The 21,054-nt window shown below is 43.1% G+C and overlaps 1 protein-coding gene across 1 annotated transcript in view; it reads left to right on the top strand.

The window, feature by feature from the left end:
- The first annotated feature begins 6,834 nt into the window (after positions 1-6,834).
- The window catches only part of LOC144698000 (uncharacterized), a 95,318-nt gene continuing 81,098 nt past the window's right edge, over positions 6,835-21,054 (top strand). The window contains exons 1-3 of the mRNA XM_078569946.1: positions 6,835-6,959; positions 17,711-17,789; positions 20,890-20,947. Of these exons, the coding sequence (XP_078426072.1) occupies positions 6,835-6,959; positions 17,711-17,789; positions 20,890-20,947 (262 nt within the window). The remainder of the gene's footprint in view (positions 6,960-17,710; positions 17,790-20,889; positions 20,948-21,054) is intronic.

Below are 21,054 nucleotides of genomic sequence, written 5' to 3'. Positions count from 1 at the left end.
CACGTATAGTGAGATTCTCACTTTTACTGCCACATGCCGAAATCATTACAAGGTCCCATGTGATGCGCTGATGATCAACTAACAACCTGTCACAAAGAACAATGTGTTCATACACGTTATGCATGCTCCGATTTAATCACCTTTCCAAATGATTTCTGAGGACAGACAGACATTGCCTTGGTAACAGAATGATCGGTGGGACAATGCGATCTAAATCTGAGCACAAAATAAATGGATAAGGCTATTACAGGACCTAAAATTATATTTTGAATCGAAGGGAATAAAATATTGAAACATAACTGGAAAACATAATCATTTACCTTTGCAGAATTCGCATAGAAACATTAAGAATGATGTGTTTAGACAAACACGCACAGGGACACAAGTAAACAAACAGACACACAGAGATACAGGCAGACAAACAGAGACGTACACACACACGCACACACACACATACACACAAACACACACACACAGACACGAACGCACACACCCACACACGTTCCCTGATCAAAATTCCTCCCATCAATAAATGCCAATAAATATACATTAATATAAATTAACAGGGTTTGAAACACTTTGTCCTTTTGCTAATGTTTATTTGCACAACAAAGCTTCACTCATACGGAATTCTTTGCATTTTTTATCCTTTGCCACCCCCTGTAGAATATAATGATCTTATATATCTTTGTAGCTTGTTTCTAGATGCGTTAATATGAGAAACAATAACTGATAAAGGCATTTTACAGTAACATCAATGGCAATCGTTCGCCACCAGGTGGCAGTGAAAGCGCGAGTGCTTCCATGAAAACATACATACACTGCCACAGTTATTACTGCTACATAGCATGTCTATGTTTATATCACAGCAGGCCTTCACTCAGTTATTGCTAGTTCTACTTCATTCACAGATGTTGACATTTCTGTCAAGGCCGACATTTACTAGCCATACCTAATTGCCCTGGAGAATGTGTTGGTGAGCCACCTTGCGTGTGGCACAAATCCAAAAACAGTGCTGGTGGGAAGGGAGCGCTGGGATTTTGACTCAATAACAATGAACAAAAAAATCTATATTTCCAAATCAGAATACTGTGTTTGACTTGGAGAGGCACTAGCAGGTGTTGGTGCTCCCATTCACCTGCTGTCCTTGTCCTTCTATGTCGCAGAGCTCTCGGGCTCTGAAGATGCTGTCGAAGGTATTATCAGAACGGGGTGAGGGGCTTCCGTTATGTGGAAAAACGATAGAAATAGCATCCTAGAGCAGAGGAAGTTAAGAGATGTTTTGAAAGAAGTTTTCAAGTTTCTGAAGGGTTTTGCAAGGCCATAACCTGACCATCTCTCAGTCCATATTATACTGGGTCCAGTCACGGATATTAGTGCAATAAACTCTGTGCCCATCCATACTTTACACTAGGCCCTTTATCAGTTAATGCTGCACTGAAGCATGTATCTGCTTATGTTGCACTCATCCATGCCATTATTTATATTACACTAGGCCCTTTCTCGTTTATTTCTGCATTATGTTATGCCCCCCTTTAAATTGCATGAGGCCAGCTCCCTGTTTATATTCTACGGGGTCTGCCATAGTTATTCATGCACTAAACAGCTCAGAGTGCAGGGGTCCTTATCGCTGTTTATGTTACATAAGGTCCCTTTTCTGTTATGACAGCACTGGGCACTCTGTTTAAATTAATCTATTGCCAATGTCAGTTATTGTGGGACTGTAATTTTCTGTGTTAGATAAATAGGCAGATGGATGAAGGGAGAGGTCTGTCTCATAATAATTAAAGAACATATATTTGACTGGGTGGGAGGATGCATTTTTTTGTTTGAAAAATCGGTTTAGTCTTGGTCACAGCCATCAGAAGCTGTGTACAATTTCTCATTGCTCTGGTGTTATGTAACAGTTTTGTTGAAAGTACTGGTCGAATCTTATGACAATCTCAGAAATTTGAACTGGGTTGAGGGGCAGATGGAAAGGTGAGCCAGAGTGCACTGCAGTTTATACTGATTAGTGGAAATCTCTGTTGTGGCTATTGTACACCTTGTTCTAATGTTAAGGAATGTTTCTCCTCATGGCCTTTACATTCACGTTTTCCATGGCAACTGGTTGTGTGACCGAGCCTGAACATATGTATATGCGTCTATTTGTGTCTGTGAGTGTGTCCATACAAAACACATCATTCCTAATGTTTGCAAGTTCCATCCACAAAGGTGGATTTGCTTCACCAGTTATTTTCACAGCATTTAATTCCCTTTCATTAAAAATGCATTGAGTGGAATATAAGTGCAAATTTGTTTGTTGATACGTTTCTATCAACAACAGTACGAACGTCGACATTTTCACTTTAGCAGTAATGGCAATGACTGGCCACCAGATGACAGTGCAAGTTGGTTTGCCTAAATTATACCAAACCAGCACTGCCTCAGACGGCAATAACTGAAAAAGGGCCTAGTGTAATGTATGGATGGGCATGGATGGGTTATATTACATTAGAAAGTCTCTAATGTTTTACTTATTTATTATCGATTGATTTGGAATAGTTGTTAAGTCAAACATCTCTACCCATTCCCAATTCTCCTTGAGAAATGGCGAATTGCCACCTTCTTGAAAGTATCAAGCGGTGTAATACCTTTGAAACTGCATAAATCCCAAGGCCCGCCCCCATTGTGTCCTCTGCTGTTAAGGGAAACAAATGAAGAAATCACCATCACTGTATAATCCTTTGCAACTTCAGGCACTGAGACAGGGCGAGAGGATAGGTAACGTTGTGCCCTTGTTCAAAACATAAAATGGTATAGACTGAGTGATTACAGGACAGTGCATATAATCTTGGAGCCGGGAATAGTATTGGGAAGAGAACATTCTAAGGGACAGGGTGCATTTACATTTAGAATGACACTGACTAAGCAAAGCTGGACAGCAAGAATTTGTTAATTAAGGACGAGTCTGACTATTATGGTTAAATGTTTTGAAGGGATAATAAGGAGTGCCGATGGATACAGTGCATTCGATGTAGTCTATGTGGATTTTAAAATGACCAGGTTCTACATGGCAGAGCGGTTCCGAAATTAAAAGCCAATGTGATCCAAGGCAAAGCGACGAGGTCAATCCAAAATTGGTTCAATGCCAGGAAGCAAACGGTAAATGACACGGGGTGTTTCTGTAAATGGGAGTGGTATCCCCCAGGCCTTAGTAATAGGACACTTGCCTTTTCTTGCATATATCAATTACTTGTACATGACTGAAAAGAACATGATTAAGAAGGCTTTAGGTGTTACACAAATTGGCTGTGTGATTAAGAATGAAGCAGAAAGCTGTATACTGCAGGAAATCGACCACTCAGGTAGACATGAGAAGGGCATGAAGATGATTGGGAGGTAGAGAATTTAAGGAAGGCTAGCAAGCTAAAGGAATAAACAGTAAATAAGAACATGAGAACTAGGAGCAGGAGTTGGCAATTCAGCCCCTGGAGCCTGCCCCGCCATTCATTACGAGCATTGCTGATGTCATTTCGGCCTCAACTCCAATTTCCCACCCTCTCCCCATAACCTTTCAACCCATTACTAATTAAAATATCTATCTATCTCCCCCTTAAATTTATTCAGCGTTCCAGCATTCAGTGCATACTGAGGTAGTGAATTCCACAGATTCACGAAAGATACGACACTGAGAAGTAAAGTGGGACTATAGAATGCAGATATTCCTAAAGGTGTCTGGACAGGTAGATAAGGTGATCAAGAAACAGATGGGATTCTTGTCTTTATTCTCAGAGGCATAGAATATACGAGTTGAGACGTTCTGCTGGAACTGTGTAAAACACTAGTTAGGCCCGAGTTAGAGCGTTCAGTGTAGCCTTGGTCCAGGAACTATAGGGAAGTTTTGTTTGGCCTAGCAACGTTACAGCGGAGATTTACGATGACATTGCCTCGGCTGCAGGAGGTTTGCTATTTGGGAGGATTGGTTAGGTTTGTTTACTTTTGAACAAAGGAAACTGAGGGATGACAAGGCTGAAGTGTATAAAATATGAAGGGTCTGGAGAATGTGGATACAAAGCCCCATTTCTCCTTGGTTGAGAGTCAATGATAAGGAGGATCAGAAGAAATGGGAGGAGGATTAGTCCATTCAGTCCTTCGAGCCTGCTCTGCCATTCAGGAACATCAAAGCTGTTCTGATTTTGGCCTCAACACCAGTTTCTTGCCTGCCTCCCATAACCCATGAATCGCATGTTGATCAAATATCTGTCTAACTCAGCCATGAATATATTTAATTATTAGCCTCCATTGTGTTCTGGAGAAGTGAAGTCCAAAGACTAATGACTCTCTGAGAGAAGAAATTCCCCCTCATCTCCGCCTTAAATTGAAGAAGACCGATTTTGAAACCGTGTCCCCTAGTTGCAGATTCCCCGGCGAAGTGGAAGCATGTTCTCAGCATTTACTCTGTAAAATCCCCTCAGAACCTTTGAGGTTTCAATCATATTACCTCGCATTCCTCTGCTCTTCAGTAAGTACAGGTGCAATCTGATGAACTCTTTCTCATAAGGCAACCCCTTCCTCCCAGGCATCAGCCTAGTGAACATTCTCTGAATTGATTCCGATGCACATATATTTCTAATAACAGAGACCATAACTGTACTCAATACGCCAGGTACTTTCTCACCAATGGCAAGTACAAATATATAAAGAATTCCCTGCTTTAAAGTCCATACTCCTTGCAATGAAAGGGATTATTCTATTTGCCTCCCTAACTCCTTGCTGTGCCCGCGTGGTTTCAATGATCCGTGTACAAAGACACGCAGATCTCTCCGCACTGAAGAATTCTGCAGACTCTCAATTTAAATAAAATGTTGCATTTCGACTTATCCTGCAAAATTAGGTAACTTCCTATTTTTCCAACCTTATATTCCATGTGTCAAATTTCAGCACAATCACTTAACTTACCTAAATAGCATTGTGGCCTTTTTGTATCCTCCTCAGAACCTGTTTCCCTTCCCAGCTTGGTATCATCAGCAAATCTGGCTATAATATAGTCGACCCCTTCATCCAAGAGTAAATAGGTCATGGCAAATGTTTTCACCCAAAGGATGATGAGAATCTAAAACTTATGATGTGAAATGGTTGTAGAAACTTGAAGTGAAACAACCTAAATGGTTACAGACCAAGAGCTGGAAAGTTGGACAAGGCTGGTTACTGCTTGTTCGCTGGGATGAAGGCCCCTCTTCCGTATTGTAGATTTCTATGACCCTATTATTCATTGCTGTTAGATAGGGAGTTTCAGGGTTTAGCCCCAGCGACAGTGAAGAAATAACGATATATTTCCAAGCCAATGTGGTATTTGGCCTTGAGGGGAACTTATAGGTCTGTCCATAGGTCTGTTACACTTGTTCCTCTAGGTGCTAGCAGTCAGGGGTTTGCACGGCGCTGACAAAGGACAGTTGGCGAGTCGCCACAGTGCATTTCGTAGACGGTGCACACTGCTGTATTTGTGCAGTGGTGCTGGAGGGAATGGGTTTATAAACGGCGGATGGGATTGCCAATCAGGCGCGATGATTTTTCCTACATGGTGTCTTCCTTCTTCCCAATATAAGAAATAGTATTAGGAGAAGACCATGTGGTTCCTCGGGCCGGCTCTGGAAGTGTGTTGTTGGAACTGTCCTGATTCAGGCAAGCTGAGATATTCAATTACTTCCCGAAAGTTTGCATGGACATTGTGGACAGATTGTGGGGAGTCATGAGGGGCGTCACTGGCCATACAATGTGCTGCCTCTGACATTTTCTCGATTCTTCATATATGTTGCTGGTTCAGTTAACTTAATTTACTACTGTGACCCCACAATGTTGCTGGTGTTGGATTCCGCGATGGTAATGTCAATGAATAACAACTGGAGATGGTTAGGATCTCTCTTGATGGAGATGGTCACTGCCTGGCATTTGTAACACGTTATATCAATTTCCACTCATCAGCCAAAGGTTTAATATTGTCCAAATGGTTTTTTTTACCTCTACATGGAGACATGAACTGCTGCAGTATCTAAGCAATCGTGAATGGTGCTGAAAATTGTGCCAACATTCGTGAACATCGCTACTTCTGGCATGATTATGGAAATAAGGTCATTGATGAAGCAACTGAAGATGGCTAGGCCTAGGACACTTTCCTGAGGAACTCCGAGAGCGATGCTCTGGCGTGGGATTTCTGGCCTCCAGCAACAGCAATCATTTTCCTTTGTGCTAGGTATGACCCAATGAGTTTTTCCCTTGATTCCCATTGACTTAAATGTTGCTAAGGATGCTTGGTGCCACAATCTGTCAACTGCTACCTTGATGTCTAGGGTATTCACTCTCATATTAGAAGTTCAGCTGTGTGCCTTTGTTCAAATCAACAACGTGATGCAGTCGGGAACTGAAAGGTCCTTGTGAAGCCTAAACTGAGCATTGTTGAGCAGCTTGTTGGTGATGAGCTGCTGATTGATTGCTCTGTCAATGACACCTTCCATCAGGTTGCTGATGGCTGAGAGGAGAATGATTGAGGGTCAATGGGCCATATTGGGTTTGTTCAGCAATTTTTCACCATGTTACAGCTTGATCAGGCTGACACCCCATTTTTAGATGCTCTTGTTGCTGCATCTGGCCTACTCTTCTGAATTCATCGTTGAACAATCATTGATCCCCTGGCTTCATCCTAATGGTAGAGTGAGGGTTATACATCCCATGACGTGCATATTGTGGGGGGAATAAAAATGTTGCTCATAACGGCCTCACTGACGCACAGTTTTGAACTGCCAAATATTCTCCAAATCTATCGCATTTAGCACAATGATTATGCCACACAGCGCGATGGGTGGAGCTCTCAGTCTGAAGATGGGTCTTTGTATCCAAAAGGAAAGTGCAGTGGACACTGCCACCAATACTGACGTGGAGAGATGTATCTGTGCCAGGTTGAGTAATGAGCGCCGTCTCAAGTAAGTTTTCCCCTTGAGTTCACTCGACACCTTCCCGGGGGGGTGGGGGGCGGTCTGGTAGATATGTCCTTCATGAGTCGGCCAGCTCAGTCAGTATTGGTATCGAGCCATTCTTGCTGATGGACATTGAAGTTCCATTCCCTTTTTTGCTCTCAGTGTTTCACCAGAATTGTGTTCAACATGGAGACGCGCTGTTCCATTACTTGAGGTTGTAAAATAACTCAAATGAGAAAGGAGATTTTCCACCGTCGCCTGCTCTACTGCCAGGAGTATTCATTACTCCTGGAGTCAATCGTGAGGACCCCCAGGGGCACTCCTTCCCGACTAATGTCCCGCCATCACTTGTGGGTCCATCAGGCGTGGGGATATTGGTTGGAAAGTATTAACATTGAGCAGGACTATGTCAGGCAGGTGTTCCACTAGTCTGCGTTCAGTGTTTCTCAGTTGTGGTAGATGTCCTCAGATGATCGTGTGGAGAATTTTATAGAGATAATTGGACTGTCTGTATCTTTGCCTGTGCCTCGGTTGATGCCGTTTGGCTTTTCTGACTGTGCTCAGGTTGCTGATTCTCATAGCCGTTTAATAAAAATGACTGCACGCTGAGAATTTTTGGAGGGAGATTAAAAGTTAACCACCTTGCTCTTTATCTGGAGTCTCATTGGGGAAACAAAACATGTAAGGGGGGGAAATGTATTTCCGAAAAGGACATTTATATATCAGGTGTGTTTTGATGAGTCTGAGAGATGCGCGTTTCCCGTTACTGATATGGAATGCATTTTTAATAGTTCAGATGTATTAAATTTACTAAATTTAAATTCCCAAAAGCTTTGTTGAAAGTTGAACTCATGTAATATCTGCTGTGTTACATAAGGCCCTTTCTCAGTTATTGCTGCACTAAACTGTTTATTTTTATATTTCATAGGACTTTCCTCAGTTCTTAATGTACTGGGCCATGTTTAAGATTATTTTAACCGGGCCCTTTTTCAGTTATTACTGTCCTGGAGCAGCTTTCCATTTATATTATACCAGGCCCTATTTCTGGTTACATTACACTGGACTCTAACTCAGGCACGACCTGGCCGTGGCGCTGCCACAGATTCGCAGTGCAGAAGAGGCCTTTCGGCCCATCGAGTCTGCACCGGCACGTGAGAAACACCTGACCTACCTACCTAGGCAGGTTTACCTGCACTTGGCCCATAGCCTTGAATGTTATGACGTGCCAAGTGCTCATCACTAGCCCAGAAGCCCAGGCTCATCTTTTGGGAACATGGATTCAAATCCCACCACAGCAGCTGGCGGAATTTAAATTCAATTGAGAAAAGAGCCGTTCAGAAGTTGGGAATTCTGCAAATGCCTGTCCACAATCTACAAGGCACATGTCAGGAATATGGTGGAATACTCCCCAATCCTCCGGACAACAAAGGCAGCAGAAGCACAGGAACAGCATCAACTGGAAGGTCCCTGTTTCTTCACTATCCTTGGGTCCAAATCATACAACTCCCTTCCTAGAAGCACTGTGGGTGTCCCTACAACATGTAGACTGCAGCGGTACAAGAGGCTTGCTCACTATCACCTTTTCAAGGGCAATTTTGTTTGGCTATTGAATGTTGGTTCAGCTGGAAACACCCAAATCCCATGAATGAATAAAAAAATGGAAATTTAACTGGATCGTTGCAATTATCATTGCTGTAAACACTTCTGGTTCACTAGTGAACATTCGGTGAAGTAAATCTGCATCCTTCCCCAGTCAGGCCTAAATGTGACTCCAGGCCCACAGCACGTGGTTGACTCTTAACTATCCTCCGACTCTGAAAGTGTTTAGCAAGATATTCAGTTCCAGGACAGCGGAGCATGGGGGGAAATGCTGGCCATGTCAGAGACGCCCATATCTCCTGGATGAAAAAAGAGAAAAAAATACTCCAGCCTAGTCAATGATTAAAAACAACATTTGTAAAAATACTCCTGACTGTGTTTCCATGAGTATTGTACATAATTATTCCGGGAACTATGTTTTATAAAGCATTTGAAGGTCGCAGAGAGGATGAAGAGGAGGTTGACGCGAATGTTACAAGATCTTGGAGATCTTGAATCGTTTTCCTTAGAATAGAGGATGTTAAGAGGGGCTTTGGTCGAGGTATTTAACACCATGAGGGGTGTTGATACGTAATGACTGGGTCATGCCTTCCTTTGGATTACACATGACTCTGCCTCAGATAGTAATGCAAAAGGCCTAGTCTCAATTTGTGTTTTACACCAGGCCCTGTTGGAGTAAGTGCACTGATGCATACATCTCTTCACATTAGACACGACCGTCTCCCTGTTTGTATCATATGAGCCACTGGAAAGGTTATTTAGCATTAAACTGTCTATATTACGCTAGATGTTGTGTATCTCAGTCGCTCTATCTGTCTAACCATCTAGCTGCGTAACTGTCTGTTTGTCTCTCAGTCTATCTATCTATATTTCGAGCAATTTTAGACCATCTTTAACCGGTAACATTTCTTGATGCTGACGTCTTTTTCGAGCTCTTGTGTGGAAAGTGCCTATTCAGATTCCAAAGTGAGTTTAGCTGCCCCCAGTTCGAAATCAGTTCGAAAGTGGATTAAATCACATGGAGAATAAAGGACATCTACCCACCATTCTCTCTTTTTGTTGACAAGTGATCACTTGTGCGTCACTGGTGTGTGTGATGATCTGTGCAAGAGACGGTGAAAATGTAACTGTACCTATACCTGACGTGAGGACAATCAAGCTGTAATTCTCTCACTTGGAATGGAATGTAACACTTTCCACTCTCAATGAAATTCAATGAAAGAAATAATAATTTGTTTCTGTTTCCATTGTCTTGTGCTGCATGTTAACTTCACTATTTCCTCGCCAGCTTCCAATACGTTTGCCATGATATAATTCAATGTTTACCGGCGGGGGTAAAGTGTTAGCTGGACAGAAACATGGTATAGGGCAGTCATAGCTGAGAAGGGGCCCACTGTAAAATATAAAGACATATATTTACCAGTGCAATTTTAACAGAAACAATAGTGTAAAACATTATAAATAGAGACAGGTTCCAGTGCAGTAACAACAGAGACAGGATCCAGTGTATTATTAACACATGCATGCTCTAGTATAGTAATAACTGAGACGTTGTCGATTGCGACATATATAGACACAGGGTATGGTTCACTAATAACTGAAACAGAGCGTTATATAATATAAATAGAGAAATGTAGTAATAACTGATTTGGGGGCCGGCCTGAAACAGAGGCTTGATTAGCACAGAAATAACTGTGTCAGAGCCTAGTGTAATAAAAATACAAATACCAGATTATGTATCCATAAATTTCACAGGTTTCAGCAAAACTAAAACTGTGACTTTACCTCAAAGAATAATAATTGAGGCAAGGTCTGGTGTGATATAAAGTGAACTAGTTGCTAGCGAAATATTTCTCCTCATCGCCCATTTACAAATCTGCCAATATATATATTTTTAAGCTATGATCACTGAATATTGACACAATGAACAGAAGGAATTGGTTTTCTTTGCTAATTCTCTCAAAACCTCTCATCATCTTGGAAATAACCATTACGTTTCTGCTTAATCTTCTTTATCACAAGCAGAATGCTCCCAATTTGTCCAACTTATCACTGTTACTAAAGACCCTTATCTTTGTTAACAAAGTGGTTACCCTCCTCTGTACACTTCCTGAGACCTCAACACATTTCATAGGATCTGAAAATCATAGATATGTGCAGCACAGAAATAGTCCATTCCGCACCCCCTGTCCATAATGGCCGGAAATGACCCATCGAGTCTAATCCCACTTCCCAGCTTTTGCTCCAGGGCGCTTGAGGCTATAGTACTTCAAGTGAACATCCAAATATATTTTGATATGTGATGAGGGATTCGGTCTGGAACACCATTTCATGCACTGAGTCCGAAACACCATGAAACACTCCTAAGGATAGACAGGGGACAGTTCAGACGCAGAGTAAAGCTGCCTCTATGTTGGTAAATTCCGGGGTGAGGCACAGAGGAAAGCTCTCTCTAAACTATCCCAACAAACACTCCAAAGGACATGTATAGCGCTGGATAGACACAGGTCCCTCTATATGATTCGATCGAATGCTCCCAAGAATGGTGCAGCAGTATCCGATGCAGTAAAAAGATCCTCTACAATGTCCCATACACTATTCACAGGAAGGCAGAGGAATGTTAATTTGCAGAGGACTGCTCCCTTTAGACTGTCCCATTAAATACTCCCATGTTGTTGAGTGCACCAGACACATTTTAGAGTTAGGTTCTACATGTGAACAGCCATCTATTTGGTTAAAAGTCAATGAATAGGGCTGAGGTTAAACTTTGGTCAGACACTGAATTCATGTTATGAGTTAAAGCCGCTGACACATTAATGAGAGGCCAGACACGGCTGGGATAGGGGAGAAAGGGAGACAGAGCGGGATAGAAAGCAGGAAACTCCGCAAACACATTTTCAATGCTGCCATATACCGGGATCAAAGGAGGCTTCGCCAGTTTCGAACACAGATATCACCTTTACATAGTTATCCCATAACTTAGAGAAATGTTCCAAATACTAATCATTACTGGAATCCTTTGTGTGATTTGCATTTCTCTCTGTTGTTATTTCTATGTTCTGTTGGTGGGGAAACATCTATTGTATTTCTGTCACTCAATATTCTATTCTGAGATTTCTATTTCTGTGTTTATTTACATAAACGCCTCATTGGTTTCAAAGTGGTGTTCACGGCAGCAGAATCAGATCAACAGTCACTTATTGATTATGTTCAGCTCAAAACAAGTTTATTTTAAGAGTATTCACAGATGGTATAAGAAATGAACACAATTTTCAGAAAATCAATTTGTACAGATGTTATTTATTTTAAACAAAAGAAGCCATTAAATTTTTAAAAAATGTTTCTGTAAGTTCTGCTGCTTAAATCAATTAAGCATTTCTGAGCAGCCTGATATTCAGCTGAATATCGATTGGTGGAAGGACTAACCACTTTCACGTAAACATGTGTGAATAATGAACAGAGAAATGGTCTATAATCACATTCATCTCAGACTTTCTAACACATCACCACGTGTGTTTTGAAATGTTCACTTTTAGTAAAATCTTTTTGATTATAGAGCACATTTCACCATCTCAGGATGTCCCAAATGACATATCTCATTAACCTTATTCATGTACATTATTTCGAATTATAATCTCTTCTGTCACGTTGGAACTACAGGAGGCAATTTGTGCACAGGAAGCTCCCGCCAACAGAGATGTGATAAAAGCCCAGGTCACCTCTTTTTTAGGGATGTTAGTTGCGCATTAAATATTGGTCAACGATACCCCTGCTCTGTAAAATAGGGTCAGCGGAGATTGATGCTGAGTATTTCCAGATTTTCTGGCCTTATCTTAGATTGAGAACATCCGTAATAGTTTACAAAGCTTTGACCGTTGTTTTTATTTGTTCTTTTGTTGTGAACGTCGCAAGCAAGGCCAGCCTTAACTGTCCATCCACTAGTACCCTTGAGAAGGTGGTGGGGAGCCGACATCTTGAACAGCTGCAATTTGTGCCATGCATCTCTTATTTGACTTTCCAGGAAGTGCTTTGACCCAACTAAATGGCCTTCTGGGCCATTCTAGGGGCAGTTAAGAGTCAACCACGTTGTTGTGGTGCTGGAGTCTCGCGTAGGCCAAGCTGGTAAGGGTAAGATTTCCTCCCCGAATGATATTAGTAAACTAGTTGCAACTTCATGACAATTAGGTTGTTCGATTATTAATGCAATGAGTAATTTTATTCCAGTTTCGGTTTGAATGAATTAAATGAATGAAAATCCCGCCAGCTGCCGTCGTGGCATTTAAATCATATCTCTGGAGCATTTCTGATCTTCTCTGTTTTACCAGCCCAGTTAATTTACCTCGATGCTGCTATTCCCTAAGACTGAGATGACATTACCAACGCCACATCGGAAGGATCACTCCACTGACCATGCTTCAAACCTGCAGTTATGGCTCTGAATAAATTCATATGGAATCGAAACGTTAACTCTGTTTCTCTCTCCTCAGACCCTGCCATGCCTGCTGAGTCTTTACAACACTTTCTGTTTTTAGTTCAGTAGTAGTTACTGTCCATGTATGAGAGCCATTAATGCAAGGCATTGGACATGTTGCAGTTGCTGTTTTGAAATGATAGCATTTGGTTCTACGTATCTAAAGTTCTGGAGCAGGCTCCAGTCTTACACACATCAATTTAGTTCTAAGGGATCCGTTGCCTTGTAGCCCGGTGTCTTTGCCTGACCCTGTTGTAACAGTGCGCTGTATTTCCACTGGGCCCATATAACAGTGTCAGCGATTGCTAAATGCTCATTTTGAAGCAACAAGACAGAAGATTTCCTGGAACTTAAGTTTGCACTGCCCCTCACTCTTTGCACAACAAGAAACTGGGATTTCTCTCCTCATCAACGAGAATCTTAGGATAGGTTTATCAGAAATGGTCCAACGTGTGAGGGGTGTTTTTGAATATTTAAGGAGGAGCTGTTCCACTGGCAAATGGATCAGTGATGCTGGGGCTTATATTAATTCGATATCAATACACTGATTATTTGCACAGTAAGATGTTTCTAATGATGTAACACTAAACCCTATATCTCTTTATATTACACTAGGTTATGTGTTCATTATAACTGCATTACTCTCTGTCCCTTTCAATATGCCGCAAAGCCCTGCATCAATTGTTTCCACACTAGATTTATCCCTGGTTGATTTACACTCGGTGCTGTGTCAGCGATTATCGCTTTAGGCCCTGCCTCAGTTTTATTAAACTGGGCCCAGTATCAGTAATCCTGTTCTGTAGCAGTTGATATTAACCTATGCCATTTACCAGAAATGACTGCACTAGACCCTGCCTCTGTTTACATCAATACAGACTTTGTATCAGTAATCACTCTAATATACCCTACCTAAGTAGATATTAATCCATACCTTGCATCAGTAACTACTGAAAGAGACCCTGTCTCTGTTTTTATTAATACAAACCTTGTATTAATAATCACTGCAAGAGACCCTGCCTCAGTTGATAGTAATCAATACCTTGTATCAGTAATCACTGAAAAATCCCTGACTCAGTTTATATAAATTTCGACCTTGTCTTGTTAATCACTGCAATAGACCCTTTCTCAGGTAATATCAGCCCAGACCATGTATTGGTTATCACTGTAATAGACCCTGTCTCAGTTTATGTTAATCAATACCATGTATCAATAATCATTATAAAATACCCTTTCTCAGTTTATATAAATACAGATATTGTATTGGTAATTGCTGTAATAGAGCCTGTCTCAGTTTATATTAACCCATGCCTTGTATCGGTAATCACTTGAATAGGCCCTGTTACAGTTTATATTAATGCAGTTATTGTATTGGTGATCATTTCAATAGGCCCTGTCTCAGTTTATATTAACCTGGACCCTGTATCAGTGATCATTATAATAGACTCTGTATCAGTTTATATTAATTGGGACCATGTATCAGTAAACATTGTAATAGAGCCTGCCTTAGTTTATATTAATCAGTAATTAATGTAATTGACCCATTCTCAGTTTATATTAATGCAGGCATCATGTCAGTAATCACATTAATAGACCCTTTCCAGTTTCTTTTAATCCATACAATGTATCAATAATCACTGTAATAGGCCCTGCCTCAGTTTCTATCAATCCAGGACCTGTGTCAGGAATTATTGTCCTAGACCCAGTCTCAGTTCATATTTACCCAGGACCTATATCAGTGATCACTGAACTGCACCGAGTCTCAGATTATATCAACGCGGACCCTGCAGCAATAGTCACTGTAATACATGCTGTCTCAGTGAACACCAGTCCAGACTTTATATCACTAATCACTGCAATAGACCTTGTCTCAGTTTATATTAATCGAGACCCTGTATCATTAATCACTGTAATATACCCTGGCTCAGTTGGTATTAATCCATATTTTGCATCAGTAACCACTGAAAGAGACCTTGCCTCACTTGATATTAATCCACACATTGTATCAGCAATCACTGAAAGAGATTCTGCCTCACCTTATATTAACACAGACCTTGTATCAGTGTTCAATGTATTCGACCCTGTCTCTGTTTATATTAACCTATGCCCTGTATCAGAAATCACTGTACTACACCCAGTATCAGATTATATCAACTCAGACCCTGTATCAGTTGTCACTGTACCTCTCCCTGGACCATGACCCCACCACAGAACATCAAGCCATTGTTTCCAGGACTGTCACTGACCTCATCTCCTCTGGAGATCTTCCTCCCACAGCTTCCAACTTGATAGTCGCCCAACCTCGGACGGCCCGCTTCTACCTCCTACCCAAAATCCACAAACAGAACTGTCCTGGCAGACCGATCGTGTCAGCCTGTTCCTGCCCCACGGAACTCATTTCTCGTTATCTTGACTCCCTTCTCTCTCCCCTTGTCCAGTCCCTTCCCACCTACATCCGTGATTCCTCTGACACCTTACGTCACATCAACAATTTCCAGTTCCCTGGCCCCAACCGCTTCCTCTTCACCATGGATGTCCAATCCCTCTACACCTCCATCCCCCACCAGGATGGTCTGAGGGCCCTTAGCTTCTTCCTTGAACAGAGGCCCCAACAATCCCCATCCACCACTACTCTCCTCCGTCTGGCTGAACTTGTTCTCACACTGAACAATTTCTCCTTTAACTCCTCTCACTTCCTCCAAATAAAAGGTGTGGCTATGGGTACCCGCATGGGCCCCAGCTATGCCTGTCTCTTTATGGGGTATGTGGAACATTCCTTGTTCCAGTCCTACTCCGGCCCCCTCCCACAACTCTTTCTCCGGTACATCGATGATTACTTCGGTGCTGCTTCATGCTCTCGTCGGGACCTGGAAAAATTTATTAATTTTGCTTCCAATCTCCACCCCTCCATCATTTTCACATGGTCCATCTCTGACACTTCTCTTCCCTTCCTTGACCTCTCTGTCTCAATTTCTGATGATAGACTGTCCACCAATATCCATTACAAGCCTACCCACTCCCACAGCTACCTCGACTACAGCTCCTCACACCCCGCTTCTTGTAAAGACTCCATCCCATTCTCTCAGTTCCTTCGCCTCCGTCGCATCTGTTCTGATGATGCTACCTTCAAAAACAGCTCCTCTGACATGTCGTCCTTCTTCCTTAACCGAGGTTTTCCATCCACAGTCGTTGACAGGGCCCTCAACCGTGTAGGGCCCATATCCCGCGCATCCTCCCTCATGCCTTCTCCTCCTTCCCAGAAACATGATAGGGTCCCCCTTGTCCTCACTTATCACCCCACCAGCCTCCGCATTCAAAGGATCATCCTCCACCATTTCCGCCAACTCCAGCATGATGCCACCACCAAACACATCTTCCCTTCACCCCCCTTGACGGCATTCCGTAGGGATCGTTCCCTCCGGGACACCCTGGTCCACTCCTCCATCACCCCCTACTCCTCAACCCCCACTTATGGCACCTCCCCATGACCACGCAGAAGATGCAACACCTGCCCCTTCACTTCCTCTCTCCTCACCGTCCAATGGCCCAAACACTCCTTTCAAGCGAAGCAGCATTTCACTTGCATTTCCCCTAAATTAGTCTACTGCATTCGTTGCTCCCAATGTGGTCTCCTCTACATTGGAGAGACCAAACGCAAACTGGGCGACCGTTTTGCGGAACACCTGTGGTCTGTCCGCAAGAAAGACCCAAACCTCCCTGTTGCTTGCCATTTTAACACTCCACCCTGCTCCTTTGCCCACAAGTCTGTCCTTGGCTTGCTGCATTGTTCCAGTGAAGCCCAACGCAAACTGGAGGAACAGCACCTCATCTTCCGACTAGGCACTTTACAGCCTTCCGGACTGAATATTGAATTCAACAACTTTAGATCTTGAACTCCCTCCTCCATCCCCACCCCCTTTCCATTTCTTGCCCCTCCCTTTTGTTTTTTCCAATAATTTATATAGATTTTTCTTCTCCCACCTATTTCCATTATTTTTAAATCTATACCTGTAATGCCCTGTCAGTCTTTCCACCCCACCCCCACTAGAGCTGTACCTTGAGTGTCCTGCTAACACGTCTTTGTTCCTTTGTCTGTGACATCTTTTGATTATCTGCTGCTATCACTGCTTTCTTGTCCCTACTACCACCCACCCCCCAACTTCTCTCTCCCCATCCCCCCCCCATCTCCCCCACCCCCACAACCTTAAACCAGCTTATATTTCACCCCTCTCCTAACTTTACTCAGTTCTGCTGAAGGGTCATTAGGACTCAAAACGTCAACTCTTTTCTTCTCTGCCGATGCTGCCAGACCTGCTGAGGTTTTCCAGGTAATTCTGTTTTTGTTTCCCACTGTGGAACCGTCTCCCCCAATGTATATTTTTTATTTATTTTTAGCCAACAGTTGAGTACTTGTCAGTATTTTGTTCCATGTGGTTTCTATTCGGAGTTTCAGACAGTTTCTGTGCCAAGTGGACGAGGTGTTTAAAGTTCATTCATTTGCCCCTTTTCCATCTCCATGTCCGGGAAAGACACAGAGAATAATGTCCCCTCATTAAGTATCTATTGACGAGACTGAGATGGACAATTCCCAATCCCCATCTTTCCGGTGGATAATGGATGTTCTGTTACATTCAGGTTTCTCTATAATTTGATCTCTAATTTTATTGAGTTTTTAATTTTGTTTACCAAGACCCAGACCCAGGTTAACGGCCGCCATCCTGTTTCAGCAGGGAGCAGGGCGCATGCGCAGCCATGTTGTGGATGTAACAGTGAGTGAGTCCATGGGCCATTTACATATTCAGGGTGAGAGGTGCTGATCCTCAACCTCTGGCGATACTTCAGCCCCACAATCCTAATCTCTGGCTGCCCAGTGTAAAGGGTGGTGTGGGGTGGGGGTGGGGGAGTGGGGGTGGTGGAGGGGGTGTTGTGGATAAATCAGAGAATCTTCTCCTGTAACTGTTCAAGGGCCTGTTTAAAACAGGAATTTCACGACCCAGGATGGGTGACACACATGGGGGTGGTCACACCGGCTGCTGACCTCTCTTCCCTGGTCTTGTCAATGCCTGGGTGTCCCCGGTGAGGCAACATGTGTTGTCCACCAGTGCGTTTGATACCTTCCACATCCAGTGGGCACCTCAGGGTACAGAATGTCTCATAGACACTGGAAACAACATTCTGGTTTAGTTAGGAAGGTTCCAATTGCTTTTATTGGGACTTTGTTGCTGATTTGAACTTCTTTCAGTTTGATTGGTCCACATGATTGGGTGAAGAATGTACTAATGAAACTCGAATTTTCTGTTTTGAATTTCTATCCTGTATTTACAGTGAAGATTTCTGTAGACTCCTTTTACAGGGTACAAGAGGGAGATGATTTGTAGATAGGAAAATAAAACCAAATATCACATCAAGATCTGACAGTGTCACTCGATTCACCAGGAAAGATAGAAACATAGACAATAGGAGCAGGAGTAGGCTATTCTGCCCTTCGAGCCTGCTCCACCATTCATTATGATCATGGCTGATCATTCAACTCAATAGCCTGCTCCCGCTTTCTCCCCATAGCCTTGATCCCTTTCGCCCCAAGAGTTATATTGAACTCCTTCTTGAAAGGATGCAATGTTTTTGCCTCAACTACTTCCTGTGGTAGCGAATTCCACAGGCTCACCACTCTCTGGGTGAAGACATTTCTCCTCATCTCAGTCCTAAATGGTCTACCCCGTATCCTCAGACTGTGACCCCAGGTTCTGGAATCCCCCGCCATTGGGAACATCTTTCCTGCATCTGCCCTGTCTAGAACTGTTAGACTTGTATAGGTTTCTGGGAGATCCCCCCTCATTCTTCTGAACTCCAGTGAATATAATCCTAACCAACTCAATCTCTCCTCATATGTCAGTCCCGCCATCCCAGGAACCTGTCTGGTAAACCTTCGCTGCACTCTGTCTATAGCAAGAACATCCTTCCTCAGATAAGGAGACCAAAACTGCACACAATATTCCAGGTGTGGTCTCACCAAGGTCCTGAATAATTGAAGCAAGACACCCCTGCCCCTTACTCGAATCCTCTCACGATGAAGGCCATTTGCCTTCTTTACTGCCTACTGCACCTGCATGCTTACCTTCAGCGATTGGTGTACGAAGATAACCAGGTCTCGTTGCACATTCCCCTCTCTCAATTTATAGCCATTCAGGTAATAATCTGCCTTCCTGTTTTTGCTACCAAAGTGGAGAACCTCACATTTATCCAAATTATACTGCATCTGCCATGCATCTGCCCACTCGCTCAGATTGTCCAAATCACACTGAAGCATCCCTGCATCCTCCTCACAGCTCACCCTCCCACTCAGCTTTGTGTCATCTGCAAATATGGAGATATTACATTTAGCTCCTTCGTCCAAATCATTAACATATATTGTGAATAGCTGTGTCCCGGCACCGATCCCTGTGGTACCCCACTAGTCACTGTCTGCCATTTGAAAAAAGATGTGTTTATTCCTACTCTTTGTTTCCTGCCTGCCAACCAGTTTTCTATCCATATAAATACACAACCCCCAATCCCAAGCACTTTAATTTTATACGATAATCTCTTATGTGGGACACTGTCAAAGGCCTTCTGAAAGTCCAAATAAACCACATCCACTGGCTCCCCCTCATCAACTCTACTAGTTACATCCTCTAAAAATTCCAGTAGATTTGTCAAGCATGATTTCCCTTTCGTAAATCCATGCTGACTGTTCCATATTGCCGCTGTTTACCAAGTGCTCAGCTATTAAATCTTTTATAATGGACTCTAGAATTTTACCCACTACCGATGTCAGGCTGACTGGTCTATAATTCCCGACGTTGGACCTGAATATCATTGATCTTTGATTGTGGAAGGATAAATATTTGTCTATTCTGTCTGTGGGAAAAGATTTCAAACATCGGTGTGACTGGAAAAGCACCGAGACACAGACACGCCCAAGTGAGAGTGCTCCAGTGAACTGACTGTGGAAAGAGCTTTAACCTGTTACACCATCTGAAAAAAACATCTCACCATTCACAGCGGGGAGAAACTGTGCAAATGTTCTGTGTGTGGACAAGGATTCAACTGATCGTCCAACATGGAGAGACATGGGGACACTGACACCATTGGAGAAACCGTGGAAATGTGGGGACTTTGGGAAGGGATTCAGATCCCCATCTGTGCTGGAAACTCATCAGCGCACTCACACTAGGGAGAGGCCTTTCATCTGCTCCGAGTGTGGGAAGGGATTCACTCTGCTAACCCACCTCACTATCCTCAATTTTTTCGTTCTGACATGAGACCTTTTAAGTGTTGCGACTATGAGAAGAGCTTTAAAAGCAAAAGGAATCTGCTGATACAACAGCGATCTCACACTGGGGAGAGGCCATTCACCTGCTCTGAGTGTGGGAAGAGATTTACTCAGTTATCCAACCCGTTGACACTCAAGCGAGTTCACACTGGAGAGAGGCCGTTCACTGCACTGACTGTAGGAAGGGATTCACTCAGATCAGTACCCTCAGTTCATATCAACTTGTTCACTCTGACAAGAGACCTTTTAAACGTTCTGACTGTGAAAAGTGCTTTAAAAGCAGAAAGATTCTGCTGACACACCAGCAAGTTCACACTGGGCAGAAACCATTCAACTGCTCCAAGTGTGGGAAGAGATTCTCTCAACTAACCCAGCTCACTTCACATCAACGTGTTCACTCTAAAAAGAGACCTTTTAGATGTGCCGACTGTGTGAAAAGCTCTAAAAGCAAAATGGATCTGCTGACACACCAGCGGGTTCACACTGGAGAAAGGCCATTGACCTGGTCCGTGTGTGGGAAGGGGTTCATTCACCCATCCCTCCGGCTGAAACACCAGCGAGTTCACACTGGAGAGAGACTGTTCACCTGTTCCGTGTGTGGGAAGGGATTCAGTCATTCATCCACCCTGCAGACAAACCAGTGTATTCACAAGTGACTCCCAGGGTTGGACTCTGCTGTTATTGCTGCTGTTAATCACATCCAGGACTGAACCATGCCCACT

The sequence above is a fragment of the Cetorhinus maximus genome, chromosome 23 (genome assembly GCF_964194155.1).
Source record: "Cetorhinus maximus chromosome 23, sCetMax3.hap1.1, whole genome shotgun sequence".
NCBI lineage: Eukaryota > Metazoa > Chordata > Chondrichthyes > Lamniformes > Cetorhinidae > Cetorhinus > Cetorhinus maximus.
Note: the sequence above shows the minus strand (reverse complement) of the source record. Positions and strands in the feature narration are given on the sequence as shown.